The following is a 20,254-nucleotide window of genomic DNA, read 5'->3' as shown; positions in this document are numbered from 1 at the left end:
TTGATTTAGAAATTGAATATTAATCTTAGGGATTTTATTTGGACTTTAAAAATGAATTATAAAATGGTTATAAGATTCTTTTTTTTTTTCTATTTGGAAAAAAAATGGATGGATGGAATGATAGTTAAAGAAGTGGGAAAAGTGTTTAGTAGGTGGATGTTTGAATTAGTATATCAAAGAACATTGTAGGAATGACAGGAGGTGAGAAAAGTGTTTTTATTTTTATTTTTTTCACATTAAGAGTGAGTCTAAAAATAAAGTGGGAATGAAATTATACACACTCTAAAATCAACCTTATATAAAGGTTACCAGATAATGGGGAAAATGATCTTGACGTTGATAAGAGTAGGAATGGAACACACCGCTCATTAGGATACACCAAAGCTGGATTGCATCCTTATTGGAGGGTCCAAAGCAGCAGCATATAGCACGCATCATTACTTCAAAGGGACATAGTTCCCCTAACAAATGCTATTTTTAAACGCCTCCATACAAACCCACAACCTGAAATTAACATTGCCACAAGAGCATGTCCGATGTTTTACAGTACATTTTTTTTGTTTTGGAAGGATGTTCTAAAGTACATTTAAAACAAGGCTACAGCACATATGATAGTCTGTTTAAAAGTGAAAACCAAGACCGTCCTCCAGTTTATGAGGATTGCCACCAGCTATTTAAGCAGTTCAACGGATTTGGAACAAAGCACAATTGTCAAGCACCACAGGTGGTTTTACTCATTCTTCTGCAGCACTAGCAGCACTTAGGTCCACGCTGAGGTCAATAACCTGCTCAAAGATTCCAGGCAACTTGTTAAACCTCATATGATAGAAATAACACTTTGAAACAGTAGAAAGAAACAAGGGTTAGTTAGTCAACAGTGCTTTGTGTAGAAGCGACTCTAATTGTGGGCAATTTCCATTGACCTTATGAAATGACATGAAACAGGGAAACAATGGAACCATGTTGGCTATGCATGATTAATTTCTTACCTTCCCGGTTATCAAGGTATACATGTTGAGTACGTCCATGACAGTGGACTCAAAGTGTGTTGTGGCATCATAACTCTGTTAAAACATAAGGCATTTGTCAAGTGTGCCTCAGTAATAATGAAGAATACACAGTAGAGGTCAAGGCTTCAATATGACTCACTGTTGATATAAAGCAATTGTCCAAAGAGGGTTCATTGACTGGCTCATATCTGTCATAAATATCAAAAAATATCTCATCAACAGGCCCTAAAAGGTCGATTCCTGGCTTTAGCTCGGTCTCAGGATGATCAGTCTCTGCCTCTGTTGATACAAATGCAATAAACTTTCCCTTTGGAGCAACATTGTGAGAGTAAGAGCAACAGAAAAGGTACCTGCTCAGTCATTAAAACATTGTGCAGTACTTAGCCCAAAGAAATTTAGAGAGAGAAATAAGAGAAACCCCGGAATAAACAGCTAACCACCAACAAGCCATTGCTCTAAGGTATATAAGAGTTCCCAAGAGGCCTCCTGGCTCCTCTACATCTACTTGCCACCTTTTTTCCTTTTGGTAGCAGTTGGAGAGTGAAGTCATGGTAGGATGAATTGTGCATTACACAAATAATACCATGTAACCCTTCTAAGAGTAAGACAATATATACATAGCAGACTAAAAACTCCTCTGGAAATATCATTGCACACCAAATTACACAACACTAATAGAATATTAGGGTTCATTCAACATCTTATGTATATTGCTTTGGTGGATATCTTGTTTTTAGCATTTCTACAACCAATCAGCTATAATAGTATAGATCAGGAATACATACCCTGCTCCCAACACTGAAACATCTTAATTATTTATTTTAACCCCCATTCCACCTCCCCAAGAAAAGAAAAATATTTTGCATCCATTTCTACTCTTCTTAATAGACACAATAACAAAATCACAGATATGAGATACACAAGTGCATTCCTCGCAATATTAATATCACAAACAAAATATATGAGAACTCACATATCTGATCTACGACCCAACTGCTTTTGTGGCAGGATAACCTGCACCGAATGAGAATCATTGGTGTTTGGAATCGGGTGGCTCATTATGGCAATAGCCCTTGCAACCTTACCAACCTTCCTCACCTGATGAAATGCATTAAATTTTAGTAAAATGTAGGATAATCAGCATTTTTCTTCACCCTTCAATCTTGATACAGAATAACATAGATGATATTGTCTGCCCCCTATGGACCTATAATCAAATATGAGCATATGCATACTTATATTGAAGGGTCATAACCATTTTACCTTGGAGGGCAAGTAAGAAGGATCACAAACAACTTTTGTGTACCTAAACAATGTAGAAGGTCATAAACATTTTACCTTGTTGGGCAAGTAAGAAGGATCACAAACAACTTTTGTGCACCTAGCAGTTTCCCCTTCAGATGTGACACCAATAACTTTCCCTTCCTCATTGAACTCTACCTGGCACCAGGCAGGATCAAACTCAGTGTCTAGACTAACAATAATATACACAAGGATTTTCCAAATATAAAGTAGAAATTAAAAAAAAAAATAGAATTGATGCAATAATATAAAGGAAAAAGTGTTAAATCCAAGAAACGGGAGTAAAGAGTACCTTGCACTCAGGTTTATTCAACATATAAGTCCCACCATAAACTGCACTAAGTCGTGCAAATCCCTACATCAAGACCCAAAAAAAATGAATAACTCTACTGACCTGGACTTTAGTTACAATACTATATTTAAATAGAGAGTGAGCAAGAGAGAGAGAGTGAGAGACCTGAGGAAGCTCTCCTAATCCATACAATGGATATATGTATGGCGATCCTCCTTGAAAACGTGCAATAGACTCCGAATAAAGCTATGACACAGTCAAGAGGATAACTCAAGTGCATGCCAAAGATGAAACTTCTAATGCACAAGAATTTGAAATCCAGAGATGCTAATATCAACTATAAACCCCAACCCGTATTTACCTTCATTCTCTTCACAGTATCCAGTGCAGGTTCATCCAGGTGGCGATCATCTCGATGAAGTGCTAAAGCATGCCCAATGACGTCAATAGTGTTGTCATCAAGACCATATTTTCTGTGAAAACGTCAACCACACAAAATAAACAAATATTCATTATAATTGTATTACCAACAGTGAAATAAAAATACAATTACCTATTTTCTATAGAAATTAGCTTTATACAATATAAAACAGAGGCTCTCTCTTTATACAATATAAAACATAGGCTCTCTCTCTCTCTCATTAAGTTTCCCATCCCAACATTACACAGAATTGTACCCCACATACTTTCCGCATAAAGTTTGACACCTCATTATGTATTATGCCAATGAAATAATCTCCATTCTGATGCTTAAATTTAAAATATATATATATCGAGACTATCAAGATCGCCAATTTTTAGAATCTTTCTTACAATGCATTAAAGAGATCCAAAATGCATTGTAGAGATTCATTTGCAGAAAGGGGAACATCCAAGAACTTACGCAATCAATTCTCGAGTTGTCACTCTTGTTAAGTCCATTCCTTCGTGTGTTTTGGGATCAATTTCATTATATTCTTGAACATATATGAAGAACTTGCGGGCACGCCGCTTTTCAAATAAACCCATGAGTGGAGATTTAAGTGCCTCCATGTCAGTTGCCGGAACCTTGTGAACCTATTGCAACAGTTGATATACCACTCATAAGGGTTAGTATCAAATTTATATACATAAATGTGTGTGTGTGTGTGTGTCAAATTTATATACATAAGGGTTAATATACATAGTTAAGAAATTTATAAGAACTTACTCATAAGGGTTAGTATCAAATTTATAAATAGTAAAGAAATGCTGTGTGTGTGTAGTTAAGAAATGCAATTTCCCAACAAGTTAGCAAAAATTATACCTTTCCTTTATTATAGACAAAACTGCCATCTACAGCTTTGAAGTACAAATACTTAGTAACATCAGTATGAATAAGGACACGAACTAGAGTGCCATTGGCCATCATAAACTAGACAATGAAAAATACAGCACATTAGAAAAGCTTGAAAATAAATAAAAGTAACCCACAAATAGTGAGCTAAACACAATGCAAAAGGCAAGGAAACACATAAAACATACCTTAGGGACCATGTCCACATTATAATCCCTACTGGATCCCAAATGTGCTGGGGGCTTATCATTTCCCCTGAACCTCTTCCACAGCTGCAAGTTAATATTTAAAAATCGATATAGATAATTCAATAAAAAAATTAAGAAGAAGATAGAGAGGTAGTGCAATAGAATTATAGAACTTATGCTGGAACACTTCAACAACATGTGGCAGAAATGGGACCTGAACAAGATTAAGTGATGCACATTCTCCTCCATAATAGTCATTCCTATCCATGTGCAGAACCTGGATCACGATATGCAAATATCAATAACAAAAACACAAGTGTTCTTATCAACACTCAAATGACTTATAACCCAAAAAAAAAAAAAGTATATACAGTATATTTAACAAATAGTAAAAATACTAAATTTTTTTTGCCCTATATACCCAAAAGAAGACATACATAAACAAAGGAATGACTGTGCAAAAACAGAATGAGAAGACAATGAAAGGCACCAAAAAAGAACAAGTGCTTTATTAACCAATAACCATCGTTTTACATGTAGGAAGGAACACTCATTATCACAGAGAAAAAGAGTTAGAAATCAACCCCAAATCATCTCAAACACTGGTTCAATGGAAGTATTTTCAGGGAGATTAGAAGTGATGAGCCAATAGGCAATTTTAAGTCCTACCAAGTACATTTGACATCCCGTCAGGAACTCAAATACACATAATTATTAAATAAGTAAGTAAATTTGTCAAGTAAATTCGGATAGTAAGTTGTTGTCATAAAGCCACCTATACTAGCATACAATTCCAAGTTTCAAGGACAACCAAAGGAGAATTCCATCAACCCCTATCAAACATTCATCAATAAGAAATTTTCTTCTTGATTCCTTGCCCCAATAGTTGGGATTGAGGATCTTAAATGGGTAAAAATCCAATCCTGGCAACCCATTTTGAGTGGCAGTTTTTCGCATGGTCAAAGATTGGCAGTAAGTAGTTAGACGCATTTCACGAGCTTTATTAGTAGGTTCAGATCAAAACCAGTTGAGGAAGGACGACGATATGCTAATTTGGATACTAGTAAAGAGAAACGGAGAAATGAAAATAATGGAACAAAAAAATAATTATAAATTTTTTTTTAAAAAAAAGCACATATTGTCATAGTGAGGTGGTTTGAAGCATCTAGATCCGTCCGATTGCGATTGCGCACGGATCTCGTCGACCCAGTGAAAAAGAGTCCATGGATGAGATTGAAAGAAAAGAAGAAGAAGAAGAGTAGCACTAGTAGGGGAAAGTGAGACCTTGAGGCCGTCAACGGAGAGAAGACCACTGAGGATGCATTCTTTGAGACCCGTACCCAACACTATGACGTCATACTCTTCATCCATTGCCTCCTCGCTCCTTTGATCTGAACAGATCAGACTTCACACAATTCTAGGGTTTTTGGTCCCAAGCTCTCTTCTCTATTTCTCACCGAGTCTAACTATGTCTTGCACTTGTCTAATTTCACCACCCCTAATAAAAAGGACTAAGAGATGCTTTGTTTGTTAATTGGGAAAAGCTTAAAACGACTTTTCAAGTTATTCTCTAATTCACACAAACATCTTCTAAGAGTAAAGTAGATGCCATGTTCCGCCAAAAATTAATAAATGCCTAAAAAATTATTTTGGTGGTTGGACCAATTTTTATCAAGGCATTTGTAATTTTAATCGTCTTAATTTTGATATTATAGTTTATTAATTGTTTTAATTTATGATTTAATTATTTAAATTCGTTAATTTTTTTTATCTAAAATTTAATTTACTTCCTCACATGCCTCTCAAATGCTTATTATATTGAAAAAGTTGTATTTGTTGAGGTAAATTAAACTTTTTAGATCAGAAAACTTGATAAATTAAGCAATTTCAACAATTAGTAAAATATAATACCAAAATGAAAACAATTAAAACTATAAATATATTAGTAAAATTTGGTCCGAACTACATACTAAGACCATAATTTAGCCTAAATAAATACTCTTAAATTTTGAATCAAACCCCACTAAGGCACTAACTCACTAAGTACGAGTTAAACTGGAACACATATGCTGACAATATGATCATTGGGCCTTGCCATCTTTGTACTTCACACATACAACTCTAAAAATTGGGCCCAACGGGATAAACAATTCGTAACAAGTATAGTTTCATTAGCGGCCTTAATGAAAAAATTATGGTTGAGAATTGAGATGAGATAAAAATCACTTCTATTGAGTACTGAACTATTTAGGCAATAACGAGTATAGTTTTTTTTTTTTGGTACGTGCGCCGGCAATAACAATTATATTTGAAACTGTAGTTTTTTTTTTAGCATCGGTTGCAACCGACAACCAACCCAACCAAGTTGGTTCGGTTGCATCCACCCGACTCGTGAGTGTCGGATCGGGCCTCAGTTGTGAAATACCCCAAAGTTTCACTCGATATTCTTCTCTCACTCAGAAGTCGATCAAGCACTGATTTACATCAACAAAGAGTGAAAGAGAGAGTTCGGGCCGAGAGAGAGGGAGAGAGAGAGAGAGAGAGAGCTCGGGCTAAGGCAGTGGCGACGGTCGTGGCCAAATAAGGCAGAGGCGAAGGAGGCGCTGCGTTATGCAAAGAGAGAGAGATCAAATTGAGAGAGAGAGAGAGAGAGAAAAAGAGAGAGAGCTAGGAATTAGGGTGTGGCATTGCGTTCTGCAGAGAAAGAGAGCTTAGGCTGAGAGTGGCAGATGGGTCTCCTTTTGATTTTTGAAGGTTCTCTGTGTTTTTGAGGGAGGATGAGAGCAAAGTGTTGAGAAATGGGTGTAGAAATTCTAGCCCTAGTGGCAATTTGAGAGGTAGGGAGAGAGTGAGGCTGAGAGTGTTGTTGAAATGTTGAATTCTAGCCCCAAATAAAAGTCAACCTAGTCGGCAAACCATAACCGACAAAGTCGAATATCGGACTAGCAACTGGCCTAAATATTGGGTCGATCGGTTGTCAATTTTAAGAATTCAACCAAGTTAGTTGGTTGGGTGGGTCGGTTGTTTGGCCGATATGCAACCGACTCAACCCATTCTCAGCCCTAAAGTTATGTATTCAATTAAGGACAAATCCAATAATTGCCCATTTAGTTGTCATTTACCATTTTAGTCCTCAATTCATCCCACCGTATATCTAAAATAATGATATGTATTTGGGAGGGGGGAGTTTCTTTGTAGATGTGGCAGGGACACTGTGCTTTCTGTAGATGTGAAACTCTTTTCACATAAAAGTCTTGTCATCTTTCACATAAAAGTCTTTTTAATTAACCACTTTCGCGTATGATTAAGCATATCAATTATCAAGCTGTTATACTGTGAATTATTTTCTTATAAGCATGAGATATACATATATATGAGCATATGATATTTGATTTTTTTAGTCATTAGATTGCCAAATATTTTATAGTTGATTATTAAAAAGTTCATTTTTAGAGCCTTTTGTACCCAAAAAATCACCTAAAAAGGGTTAAATGATAAATATGTCAACTTTGTACAAATAAAGTCCACACTTTGTATAAATAAGTCCATGTTATATTTTTTTCATGAATTTTTTTTTTTAAACTAAGCGAATTACCACAGTAATAAGTTTGACAGTAAATTAATAGAGTATTTTTGCAATCTAAATAGTTACTGTCCAAACAGTAGTAATTAATAAAGTGTTTTGTGCAATTTAAATTGTTACTGTCATACAATGACAATGATTGCCCAACTGTTAGTTGACCCAACCCAACTAGCAATGCATTTTCACTTAAGCCCAACTGTTTCTCTCCCCCTCCCCTCGCATCCTCTTTCTCTGCCTCACTTTTCTCTCATATCTCTCTGCCTCCCCCCTCTCTCATTTCTCCATGCCTCTCATCTTTCTCTCAGCCCCGAAACCCCACATCTCCCCCAGCCTCGACTGCCGCCTCCCCCTTCCCCTGCATCCTCTCTCTCTCAGCCCCGAAACCCCACATCTTCCCCAACCCCGATCGTCGTCCTCCTACCGACGACCATATCTCATCTCGAAACCCAACGTCTTTGACTCGTCTATGGTTCCGGTCACCTCTCCTGACGCCAGAGGACCAGCTTGGTTTCGATTTCTTGCAACCGGACCGGCTGGTTCTATGGGTTCTAGATCTGGCTTAAAAAAAAAAAAACCCAATATTTTTTTATTTAATTGAAAATAGGATGAATATACATCTACACTCTTCTTGTCTAGATGACTCGGTCTTAGTGATGAATATTTGAATAAATAAAAAAGGACAATATTTGGGTCACCCCACCCCCTCTAAATTTCGATTTCGGCAATGTCAGTGCATGATCAAAACTATTCACTTTTTAGATAACTTATTAAAGATCATCTTTGTAAAAAATCAAATCAATTGACAATCGTTTGATTTTATAACTGTTATTAATTAAGTAGAAAAAATCGATGGTTTCCGATTAAAGAGTGATTTTTTTACCAAATTGTTGATTTTTTCTATTTAATTGACAATAGTTATATAACCAAATGATTTTTCGATTGAGTTGATTTTTTGTAAAGATAATTTATAATAGGTGATCTAAAAAGTGAATTATTTTGATCATACACCGATATTACTGAAATTGCGATTTTGAAAGATTGGATGACCCAACTGCTATCCAATAAAAAAATAATGAGAATAAAAATAAGGGAGATGAGTGTAAACGTACAAATAAAAAGTGTGAAATCTCTCTTAAACTATTGCAATTCATTTTTAAAAGATAATAATATATACTTAAAAAATAAGATGATCAATAAAAGAAAAGCACCTATTATTTTCCAGATAAAAAAAAGAAAAGAAAAAAAGTGAGGAAGAATGAATAAACATCACAGGGTTTTCCTGTCTGATAGTCTTTCTGTCCTCCACCACAATTAATCAGAGGTTGGCCATCTTTTTTTTTTTTGGGCCATGTTTGCCATCTATTTATTCATTTCATTTCATGTCTTTTTCTTTTTTCTGTTTACTCTTTATTTAAGTTCTTACTATTTATGCCCTCATTTTCCATTTTCTCACTCTTCCCTTCCCTTAATTTTCTCACTTCCCTAACTGACTCTGTTTTTTTTTTTTAGATAGTTTCGTTTTTATTTTTCATATTTCGTCTTTATGAATTTGTTAAAGTTTTTGTAACTTGTTGATGAAAGAGGTTCTGGATGTTGTAGGGTTGGTTCTCGATCCTTGATATATTGCTGGAATCCCTTGGATTATGTGAAAGGAGGGTCTCTAGGGTTTTTCAGTGTTATTGCAACTGTAGCCCTCTCTGACATTTGATATTTGGTGGGTATGACTGGTAGATTTAAACTTGTCTCTCTGGTTTTCTTGTTTAGGATTGTCTCTTAACACCAACATGCATAGAAGTTCGAGAATTTTGGGTTTATTTTAATTTCGTTGCCTGTTGGACCTTTGCTTTTCGCCAAGTGGAGCAGTGATTGAAGGAGGAAAAAGAGGGAGAGAATAAGATTTCTAACAAGTTCGTGCATTAACCATTTGGTTCTGGCGTAATTGGAATTTTGAGTTATGGGTTTCTTCCATTATTTCTAGTTATATTTTTATTACTTGGGCTGTTTGCGAAATTCGAGTGTTAGCTTGATTAGAGTGGTTTTTTTTTTTTTTTTTTCTTTCTTCAATTTATTTTAAATCAAGGACAATAGGGGGGAGTGGGGAATAACCGAATAATATAGTCTGCAGAGGGTGAGGATGGAAAAGGAGATGGTAACTGTTGAGGGTAATGATGGTTGGATTATGGTGGATGAGACTAATTCCGAAGACCCCTTATATATGGAATTGGAAGCTGAAGAGAGTGGAATTGATAGTCCAGGGAATGAAATTCAAGGTTTTGCATCAGACAAAGGGGAGGGAAGTAACGTGGTGTTCTCTAGAGAAGGACCCCTTGTAAGGAAAGAGTCAAGAATGTTCACTAGTTGTAGTTGCAGTGCCAAGAAACTCAAATCTCGGGTGGCTGTGATGGATTCCAACCTGGAGAAGAAGGAGAAACTTGGGCAAGAGAAAAAACTCAGTAGACAAGATAGGATTGAGTTGGGCCGCTTGTTTCAAGGTGCAGTGAGTTCCCATGATTGGGAACTTGCAGAGAATTTGATCCTATTAGCTGATCCACAAACTCTGAATGATGCTTTGTGCATCACTCTGGATTCAATATGGTTCTTGAGCATGCAGCAAGAGCTTTTTGGGATAATGGGATTGATTAAGAAGATCATTGCCAATGGTGCATATGACTTCACAAGAGCTGCCTTGAGGACATCATTTCTTGCTTCGTGTGTTTCTGCTTGTCAGAGCCGAACAATGAGTCTTGCAGATACGGTCACTGTAATGGCCCAGAGGTAAGGCTTACTGTGTTCAGTCTTATATGGGGAAATGCTTATTTAGTTTAACAAATTTGCTGAGAAGATTAATTATATTTTTAATCATCTGTCAATAGTTGGAGCCAATGAGCCATGTGGTGATATTTTGTTGGTACTGTTGTAGGATTTCAGTAACCAAACAGCCAAATTTGGTTTAGTTGTATTTCATTTCCTAGGGGGCATGATTTTGTAAAAAAAATTTTTACATGGAAATGAGAGCATTCAGTAATAGGCATGTAGTTTGATCTAGTGTCTGAGTTTTGAGTGAAAGGATGATTTTAGTTGCATGGCATTTAGTACAGAATCTATAATCATTGAAGCGCATAGTCATTTTTTTGCAAGGTAGTATATCCTTTTCTATGGTGTTCGTATATGGCTTCTTATGGGTTGCTAGTACGAGATTACAGATATGCAACTTATATGTTCATATGCATGCATAATTAGTATGGATGCCACTTAGAGTCAAATTACAAAGGAAGCTATTTTTTTTTCATCTATTTGAGAAAGTAGTTTTGAATTTTTTTTCACCTTTTGCATTTATTGTGCAGGATTGGTTCAAAGACACTTAGAAAACGGAATGAAAACCTTTCATTTTTATTACACTTAATATTGTGTGTGTATTTGCATGCATACATGTTTTCCATCCCAGTTCATATGATTCCAGACAATTTGTACCTGAACATACATATAGAAAATCTGGTGTTGTGCCAACAAATTAGAATTATCCCTTTAGTAACCCCAATGGTCAAATATAAAGCTTCCCTGAGGGGTAGGAGAGCAACTCGCCACGAAAAGCTTAAGATACATCAAATTTCATCCCTTGAAAAACCTTGGATTTTCCCCTCCTTTTATTTGTTTGTTTGCAGTACAATATAGTGTGGAATTTTTTATTGTGTGCTGAGCACCATGCTTGCCTTTCTTCTTTTTTCTTTCCCTCCCAATTCTGGAATTCTTGTGCCACTTTGCTTAATTTTGCCTTTTTTTGGGATAGGTTGCATGAGCGTCTCCAGGAATGCAATGGAGATGAGGTCTTGAAGGCAGAAGCTGGTGCTAAGGTTCAAAAGTTTACTGAATGGGCTCTGAAATGTATAGGCTTCCATTCTCGTTGTCAGGATAATAAGGATAGAGTTAACAACAGCTCATGTGTTGAGATCCAACTCCAGTTATCCGCATTTAAGACGTTCCTAGATCTTGCTGGTAACCAGCTTACTGGAAAGGACTTCACAGAGGCCTTTGATGCTGCTTGCTTTCCCCTAACTCTCTTCTCTAGTTCGTTTGATCCTGGCTGGGCATCTGGGATATCGGCAACTGCAATTCAAGGTTTGCTGGGTATGTTGGTGGAGGGGGGTGCAGACAATGTTAATCAGTGTTTCCTGGAAGCCTCTCGTTTTGGGAGTACAGAGCTTGTGCGCATTTTGTTGCAGGTGATATTAGTATTAAATGATTAAATGATTTGCTTATGTATTAAATCTAGGTGAATTTCATCATCAGAAAAAAAAATTAGGAGAATTTCAATAAGATTTTAGCCCAAGATTTGCTTTTATGATATATGTTTGGTCAGGCATCTTTAGTTCTCATTTTTTGTTTGGCATTTGGGTTTTGCATTGGTAGATTGCCCAAAGGAACAGTCTGGATGTTGATGTTGACCTGGCGCTGGGTTTTGCTTCTCACTACTGCAAGATTGTTACTATGGAATGTCTTGTGGAAGAGGGTAATGCCATAGCTTTCTTGGGCCCTCTGATGAGAGCTGCTGAGAGGGGCTGTATGCAGGTCGTTGAGTGGTTTGTGAAAAGAGGTTGTCGAGACATGGAGCTCTGCCTTGCTCTCACAGCTGCAACTTCTAGCAGCCAAGTTGATGTTGCTGCCTATCTCCTTCCTCACGTTCCTCATCATGTCCTTGCAGCACTAAGCATTGAAATTCTGAAGGCTGCTGGTGAACGAAGTGGTGGTTCTCTTGATGGTGTTGCATTTCTTCTCCATTCTGACTTCTTAGGGGATCCTGCAGCAACTTATGCTGTTGCAGACAGTATTGCTCGGTCCGACGATGAGGGTATAGCTCCTGAGCTAAGGGCTTTTCTTTGGGAGCACTGGTCAGAGGAGGCTTTCTTGGATGGAGTTAGGCAAGGACAAGAATATTACATGAACCTTGTGAGGATTTTAAAGTGGGGTGGATCTCCTATCTGCTTAAGAGATCTTCCCGCCCCTCTGAGGGTAACGATTGCTTACGTGCGACTGTATAGGGAGTGTGTCAAGGCAGGTGGCTGTTTGTTGTCACAAAGGCTGAGAGGGCAGCTTGTTGAAGCTGTGAGAAGGCTTGGTGGTGGGGTCTTAGAAGGGGTGAGCCAGTGCAGAGAGCTCTTGGCTGTTCTGGAGCACCATCTTCCTCCATTTTTACTTCAACCGCCCAGCATTGCGTAGTAAGATTTTACTTCTTTTAGATTTTCGCATCCTTTTTTCTTTAACTATCCGATATATGTAATGGATAGTAACAACATTTTAGCTCGGGGTCAAGGCGACGAAGCTTTAAAGTTTGTCAATTTTCTCCCCATCATGTGGTTGCCTTGTATTTTAGGTTGCTGCACTTCTACTGTTTTACTTTTACATGACACATATTATAATATTCTGGATGTGCATGTTGATTTATCATTTAAGACACATAGCAACCAACTATTGTTAAAAGAGTTGAAATATGGGTTTGTATATTGACTGTTATCTAATATCCATACACTTTCATTGTACTTTTAATTCGTTTTTCTTCCCCTCTCGTGTGGGGATCTTTTGTTTCTTTTCCTGTTGTCCATTGGATGTAGAAAAATAATTTGTCATATGCAATTTCGAAGAAGAGAAGGCCCCGAGTTCAAATGAAATGTTGCTAACCAATGACTGTGGTCAAAAGTAATGATGTTCCACATACTTGACCCACCCCACCGCGGCCTATGTGATTTTCGAAATTGTTGCAATTTATTTGTAAAAGCATACATAATATCAAGGTGATAGTTATTGAATGGTTCTACATTATTAAAATATTGTAATTTTCACTTTCGCAGATGCAATGCCGTCTTTATAGTGTATAGAACTTTTAAAATATCCACCCATCACAAGAGTGAAGACCACATAAAAAATGTTTTAGCAGGCTATTTCTGGAAAGTCTCCTCTCCAAGCCCTCCAGTCTCCACCACCTGAGCTTATTATATAACATTTGGTCAAGGTCAACAAAGAAAACTCACCCCTATCAATCATGATCTATTTACCATGAAAAAAGGAAAATGGATTCCTCCAAGATAGAAACGCAGGCAGCTGAATGCTGATAATCTTTGATTCATGTGCTATTATTTCTCACCTTTAACATTCTTCACTTTACTCTTGTAGGTTACGCATCAAGTATCAAACTTTACTATCCCTTGAGCTTTCCTCAGGATTCAGGAATGCTGTTTCTCCTACTCTACTCCTTCTCAGCGAGGGAGTGAGTCAGTTTCCTAATAACAAAGCTACAGCCGACATTGGGTAGAAATTGGTTGTCTTAGACAGACAGGCCCAGCCATTACAAGTATAACCTTCTCATAGGGATTATAGGGTGGGTCAATGGGTGGTTGTTGCCAACGTCAAAATCAAATATATAATTTTGCAAAGGCAAAGGCAAATGCAAATGCAAATGCAATTGGCAAGTGATTCGTGAATGGTTAAGCAAGCAATAAATAAACAAAGTGTTTTTCTTGTATTGAACATTTTGTGAATTACAAAAATTGTATGATGAAAGAAAGAGGTGATATATTAATTCTAAACACCGTTTACTGTACTTACACAGTTACACGTATGTATAAGTCAAATCCCTCACATTAGAAGGCATGAAAGCCAAGATCATGAGCACTGCCAGAATGGCAATGGGAAGCAACAGCAGCATGAAAGGTGGGGGAGGCAGTGGTGGAAGTATCAAAGGAAGGATCAGCAGAGTCGCCGTGAGGCATACAAGCAAAAGTAATGACTCGAGGCTGAAGTAGCTCACCGGCAGCAGTCTTCTCCCACTCCCTCTACCTTGTGATAGTGTTCGATGGTATTCCGTTGTTGTCGTCTTTCTTTGTCTTTGTAGATGTTGTTCATGTTGTGGATGTTGTTGATGCTGCTGATGCTGTTGATGATGAAGATACTCTGCTTTCTGTCCTTCATTCACTACTACTGATGCACCAGAAACCTTTCTTGTTTTAGCATCCATAGTGCCACTTGAACAATATTGATCTTGCAAATCAATAAAACCCTTTGACAGCCTTACCTTTGCTTCAGGAATTTCAAAATTCATTTATTTATGTGTTGGTCCCCCACCCAAATCACAGCACCTAATTAGTGAAGTGACCCAACCCAAAATTCTTTTTCTTCAACACCAAATTTCTCTCTGGAACTCAAAATCTCCAACCCAAAAACAATGCCGGCCGATTTATACAATCTAAGACAACTATAACAAGCAATGCAATGCAGCCCACACAACTGACTCAATCTGTCAACCTGCTCGCTTGTACCCACCCTCTTTCTATTTGGAGGCGGCTGATACTTGATGCTTCTGGGATCTCAACTTCCAGATTCAAACCCCAAATCGCAACAAAAACGTGATTAGTCCTTGATCAAGTCTTCAGTGCACGAACCATGACACATCGTCTCCAATAATCCAACTAGATACAAAAGATGAAAGATAACATTAAATTTAAACAAAAACATTCATTAACAACAAAGATAACTGATGACTGACGAGAATTCCAACATATGGCATATTCCTCCAAATAACATATGTTCAGATATCAATTTTACAGCTGATCTGCAATCCTATCCTTCAATTTCTCTCTTACTTGTAACTACATATGCAAAACATTCAAAATAGCAAGCATAAAACAAATTGCAAGTCGCAATATATTCCTTTAAAACTTTTGGCTTTTGCTCTCAAACCCAACAAAATACCGAATTCAATAGAGAGAAAAGAAAGATACCCTGAAATTTATAATCTGTATATCTATATATACATACGTGCTTTTGTATTTAAGAGAGAGAGATGAAACAAATCAGCAATAGAAAAGCTAAGACGAAAGCGGACTGGTGGAAATGAATTTGAAGAGGAGAGTTAAGGACAAAGGTTGATTGATACCTGTGAAGCTTTAGTCTTTGATTGTAGTGGTCTTGGTATGAAAATTTCCAAATGAGGCAGCAAGAAAAAGATGCCCCCTTGTGCGCTTTTTGCATCTCAGGCTCTACGGCTCTCTAATCTTTGAACCCAAAACTCCTTCTCAGAGTCAAAGGTGCTCTGTATTCACAATAAATTCTTGATAATCATGGACTAGAAATAAAGAAAGGGAGAAATGGGTTCTATCATGCACACAAGTCCTGAAAGGGGTTGTGGAAATAATGAAGGAATGAGGAAGGTGAAAAGGAAGAGTAGCTGTTTAAGGAATGGAATGAATTTTGATGGGTTTTGGGTTGTTGCACTGTATTTGTATTATTACTACCCTTGTTATTATGTAGAGAGAGAAAGAGAGAGCAGAAAAAAGGTTTGGTTCAGTGAATCCCACATTCAAGTGGGGTTTGCTGACATGCAAGTTGCTGGTTTTGGAAAATCAGGGCTGTGTTCCCCAAGGTTCTTCACCCCTGGACTCTTCTTTTCTCTCTCTCCGTAGAAAAAGCCCAAACCCCCCTGCCCCAGCATCTAATTTTTTTTTTATTCTTATAATTCACTTTTATCATTTTATGGGTCCATTTGCAAATCTATTCAAGTAAGAAATCATTCCATTTATGTCTCAAGTCATAATTTTTTTTTTGTTCATGTATGTCCATAGAATTAAATTTAAAAAATTTCTTAGAAATTTTCATTTTTTTAAAGTTTCAAAATATTATCAAAACGAAATTATCGAAATTTTGTTAAAAATTTTAATTGTTTTAATTTAAATTTTCAACGAAATCAAAATTTTCTTTAAAGTTTTCATTTTTTTGAATCTTCTAAATCTAAAATTTAATTTCTTGCCTATGTCTTAAGTTTTTATTACATTTAGAGGTGTACAACGGGCCAGTCCAGCCCATTTAAAGTCGGCTCATTCGTGCTTCGTGCCGTGCTTGGGCTGGCCCAATTATTTTAAACTTTAAGTCCAGCTCGGCCCATGGCCCACCCAATAATAGATCGTGCCGGGCCGGGCCGGCCCAATTAATTATTTTAAGTTTCTATTATTGTTTAATAAATCAAATAGTTTTTTATGTCATTTCATTTTCTATCAAATTTTTTAATTTTCTATTGTTTTTATTCCATTTTCTATCCAATTTTACCATCAAAATCAAAATTAAAAATTAAAACAAGGCTAATAGTAAATTTAAAAAAAAAATAAAAAATACTAGTATAAACGGACCGGCCCAAAACCATAACGGGTTTGGACTGGCCTAACACAAAACGAGCTCAGACCGAACTAGCCTAACGGGATAGAAAACATTGGCCCACTTATTAACGGGCCGGGCCCACTTTAAATGAGCCGGGCCCGTGCCAGATTCGGGCCGACCCAGCTGATTGTACACCTCTAATTACATTTGCAATGGTTCATAGTGTCCCATGGTTTTTTTTTTTATTCTTTCTTTTTCCCGTTAATCAGATATCTAATATCTAATTACATTCCTCCAAAATAAAAAAATAAAAACAGGTGAAGGAATCAGATTTTTTTTTTCAAAATTGTACCCTAAATTAAAAATTTTATTCTATAGAAGTAGGATAAAATTAAATAGTTATAATGATTAAGGAAGTAATCATAGATATTAAGAGTTCGTTTATGACATATACAGGCATTGTCTGATATGCAAAAACATATCTAATAATAAAAAATCTATATGGAAGTATGGAACCGGTGAAAAGTAAATTTGTACATAAAAAATCTAGCATGTGTGTTGTTTGTATGATAGAATTTTTTACATCATGTAATAATACTGTGAGAAGACATCATTTTCTGCCAATTTCATCGTCCTTCTCACATAATAATATTGTTAAAATTCGCTATCAAGTGATTTTCTCTTAGTCTTAAAGGAAACTCTATTAAATTCATCAACTTGCTTAAGTTAACATCAAAGTGATTAGAGAATAATAAATTATTTATTTATAGTTTGGTGGAGGAAATCAGCCGTAAATATATAAAAGCCAAAGCATCTTTCTACTTTTAAACTTAGCTTGAAGAATGGGACGAAAAGGCACTTCTTTTCTTCCATTGCAAAACAAGAAATTCCAGTTTCTTGTCGTTGAGAGGAAAATGAAAAATTGAATTTCAACAGAAAAGAAAAGAAGAAGGAAATTTCACATGGTGTGGTGGCCCGTGGGGTTTGTTCAAGAACAAATGGAAGCCCATAATAAATTAAATCATAATGGCTGTGTGTGCAGATTTGAGAAAGCCACATATTGGGTGTACCAAGTGGACCTAACCAATTAAGAAAATAGTAATTTTACTATTATTAATTTGTGTGGAGCATCTCATATGTATGTCTAATCGTCTAATCGTCTAATCGTCTAATCGTCTAATCGTCTATGTCTATGTGACAGGGTCCAGGGGAGATAGATGTCAGATGCAGCAGCATATGGGAGGGGCATGTGGACCTTCCAACTCCATCTCTAATTCAATGCATCTTCTATCACCACCTTACAACATTAATCAATTAGCTACTATACATGCATATGTGCAAGATAGCATAGGCTACATATATATATAATATGCAAGTATGCACCTTGTGATTGTGAATCAGTGAATGTGAATTTTGATTCCCATATATTGATCCTTAATTTCTTTCCTCGTACGTACAACTGTACAACTCCTTTAATTGCCCTTTGACTCTCGGGGGTTGTTTTTTAAAATTATTTGAATTTGAAGTAATGAAGATGTTGGATTTGCACTTTCTATGCTCCATCCACTTCCCTTCTCCACCTTCCCAGCAGCCAATTTGGCAAAGGAAGAAAGGAAGTCCATGACTGCAAGCTACACCCTACAACTGAATTGGGCCAACAAAATTCCCTAATCAATTAATTAATCAAATAATGTACATGCAAATGTGTATGTATGCATGGGCAGGCACTGGGCAGGCAAGTGCATGAATCAAAGATAGCGGGTGTGACTATGTGAATAGAGTTATTCTACCACATCTCTTCCACCAACTTTAATACTATGAATGTAACAAATATTCAACTTTGTTTCTGTTCTTCAGTTGACCATATCATCTTAATGTTTATGTTCTTCAAAATTACTGCCATTGCTATATGTGTTGTGCTTAATTATAATCAAATATTAATAAATTTTTTAAATAATTTTAATACTTATTGTGTCAACTATTTTTTCTTAATTTATGTGACATCAATTCATTTGATTGAGATTATTGTTATAAAACCCAATGTATAAATGCCATATAAGTTGGACAAGAATAATTGATTCAGATAACATCTTCCTACAAAAAAATTAGCCATATACAAAAAAAATCATTTAGCTATTAAATTGCTCATTCTTAATTCAGCATTTTTTACTCAAGGGGAGTGGGATCAAACTTGGTGTAGAGGAGGCAATTCTACGAGAATTTTTTCTGTGTAACCGATACACCGTTACGTGATGTAACCAATCCAACGTATAAGATTATTGTTGAACGACATGTTTATCTCTTTCAACTGGACTTTCGCAACAACTTCTATTTTAGCATTTTTTTTAAAATATTATAATTATATATTTATTAGAAAATTAGGATTAAATACCAAATATCAATAGTTTTTCAGTAAAGCAGTAAGACACTAATTTTTTTAGTTTGGGTACTAACTTAGAGTAAGACATTTTGGATTAGGTCACAAATCAGTTTGTTATACAGTTGTGATTGTCGAACAGTTACAGTTGTAAGTGTCAAACAGTCACAATTGTGACGGTTTAAAATTTATAAAAAATCAAAATTTTTAAGGGTTTCATACTTTTGATTTAGGTTTTGGGGGATGAAGTCCTATAACCCAAAGACTAAACATTAAAGTTTAAGACTTGCAAATATTGAAAAAACAACAAATTAATAAAAAATTTATGACTGTTAGACAGTCATAGCTCGATATAACCTTGTTTTTTAAAGTTAGTACTTAAACTGAAATTTAGTACTTAAAGTGAAATGACATAAATGTTTTGGTAGTTAAAATGAAAAAACATTACAATTTGGTACCTAAAATCAATGAACCTTATATTTATTTCAACACAATTAAATGTTTAAATGGTTTTCAATCATAAAAATAATCCTTAAACGAGGACTTCAAAGTTAGATCGCTTAAATCATTGGATAGCATTGACCAGTGAGCCTCACATCCATTTTATCGATCTCTCTTTAGAAGCTTTTCCTTCAAATATATGCGAATATATAATTTAGTAAGATTCTTATTATTAAAAAACAAAAAGATTACTAGACCAAGAAGTGACTCATGATCCTTGGGCCTTGGCCATAAATTAACCCACTAAAAGCCCATTACCCGTGATCTATGGAAGAATATTCATGGGTTGCATATTCTATCGATGACTTGACCAAGCCAACCAGTTAACTGATCAAATGTCTTTGGCCCAAATTTTAATGGATTTAGCCAACTTGGCCTACTAATGACCCTGAGGAGAGCGAGGAGATATTTTCCACCTATGCATGTTAGTAGTCTGTGAAATAATTGTTAGATCGAAATTATTCTTGAATTTTCCATCTTTTCTTCTTTCTTTTCCATTCCACCACAAATAGTTCGGTATTTCTTGGGATAACCGGTAAGTTTTATCT

General features: G+C 36.1%; 3 protein-coding genes across 3 annotated transcripts; 1 reads left to right on the top strand and 2 right to left on the bottom strand.

The window, feature by feature from the left end:
* Positions 1-437: 437 nt before the first annotated feature.
* Positions 438-5,614, bottom strand: GDI1 (guanosine nucleotide diphosphate dissociation inhibitor 1). Its single transcript, XM_086243773.1, has 13 exons — positions 5,392-5,614; positions 4,322-4,384; positions 4,108-4,191; positions 3,890-3,997; positions 3,488-3,660; positions 2,966-3,077; positions 2,770-2,850; positions 2,605-2,667; positions 2,349-2,450; positions 1,984-2,108; positions 1,150-1,360; positions 990-1,064; positions 438-785 (listed from the first exon to the last, which is right to left on the bottom strand). The coding sequence occupies exons 1-13, from the start codon at positions 5,476-5,478 to the stop codon at positions 735-737; spliced, it is 1,335 nt and encodes a 444-aa protein (XP_086099899.1). The 5' UTR covers positions 5,479-5,614; the 3' UTR covers positions 438-734.
* Positions 5,615-9,116: 3,502 nt separating this feature from the next.
* Positions 9,117-13,231, top strand: LOC147285890 (Ankyrin repeat family protein). Its single transcript, XM_086245494.1, has 3 exons — positions 9,117-10,465; positions 11,478-11,910; positions 12,098-13,231. The coding sequence occupies exons 1-3, from the start codon at positions 9,825-9,827 to the stop codon at positions 12,902-12,904; spliced, it is 1,881 nt and encodes a 626-aa protein (XP_086101620.1). The 5' UTR covers positions 9,117-9,824; the 3' UTR covers positions 12,905-13,231.
* A 937-nt stretch (positions 13,232-14,168) lies between these two features.
* ARL (ARGOS-like protein) lies at positions 14,169-16,102 on the bottom strand. Its single transcript, XM_086245041.1, has 2 exons — positions 15,615-16,102; positions 14,169-15,147 (listed from the first exon to the last, which is right to left on the bottom strand). The coding sequence occupies exon 2, from the start codon at positions 14,778-14,780 to the stop codon at positions 14,292-14,294; it is 489 nt and encodes a 162-aa protein (XP_086101167.1). The 5' UTR covers positions 14,781-15,147; positions 15,615-16,102; the 3' UTR covers positions 14,169-14,291.
* Between the last annotated feature and the right edge of the window lie 4,152 nt (positions 16,103-20,254).

The sequence above is a fragment of the Dryas octopetala genome, chromosome 5, assembly GCF_963921425.1.
Source record: "Dryas octopetala chromosome 5, drDryOcto1.1, whole genome shotgun sequence".
Lineage (NCBI taxonomy): Eukaryota > Viridiplantae > Streptophyta > Magnoliopsida > Rosales > Rosaceae > Dryas > Dryas octopetala.
The sequence above is the reverse complement of the archived record's forward strand: the minus strand, read 5'-3'. Positions and strand labels throughout refer to the sequence as shown.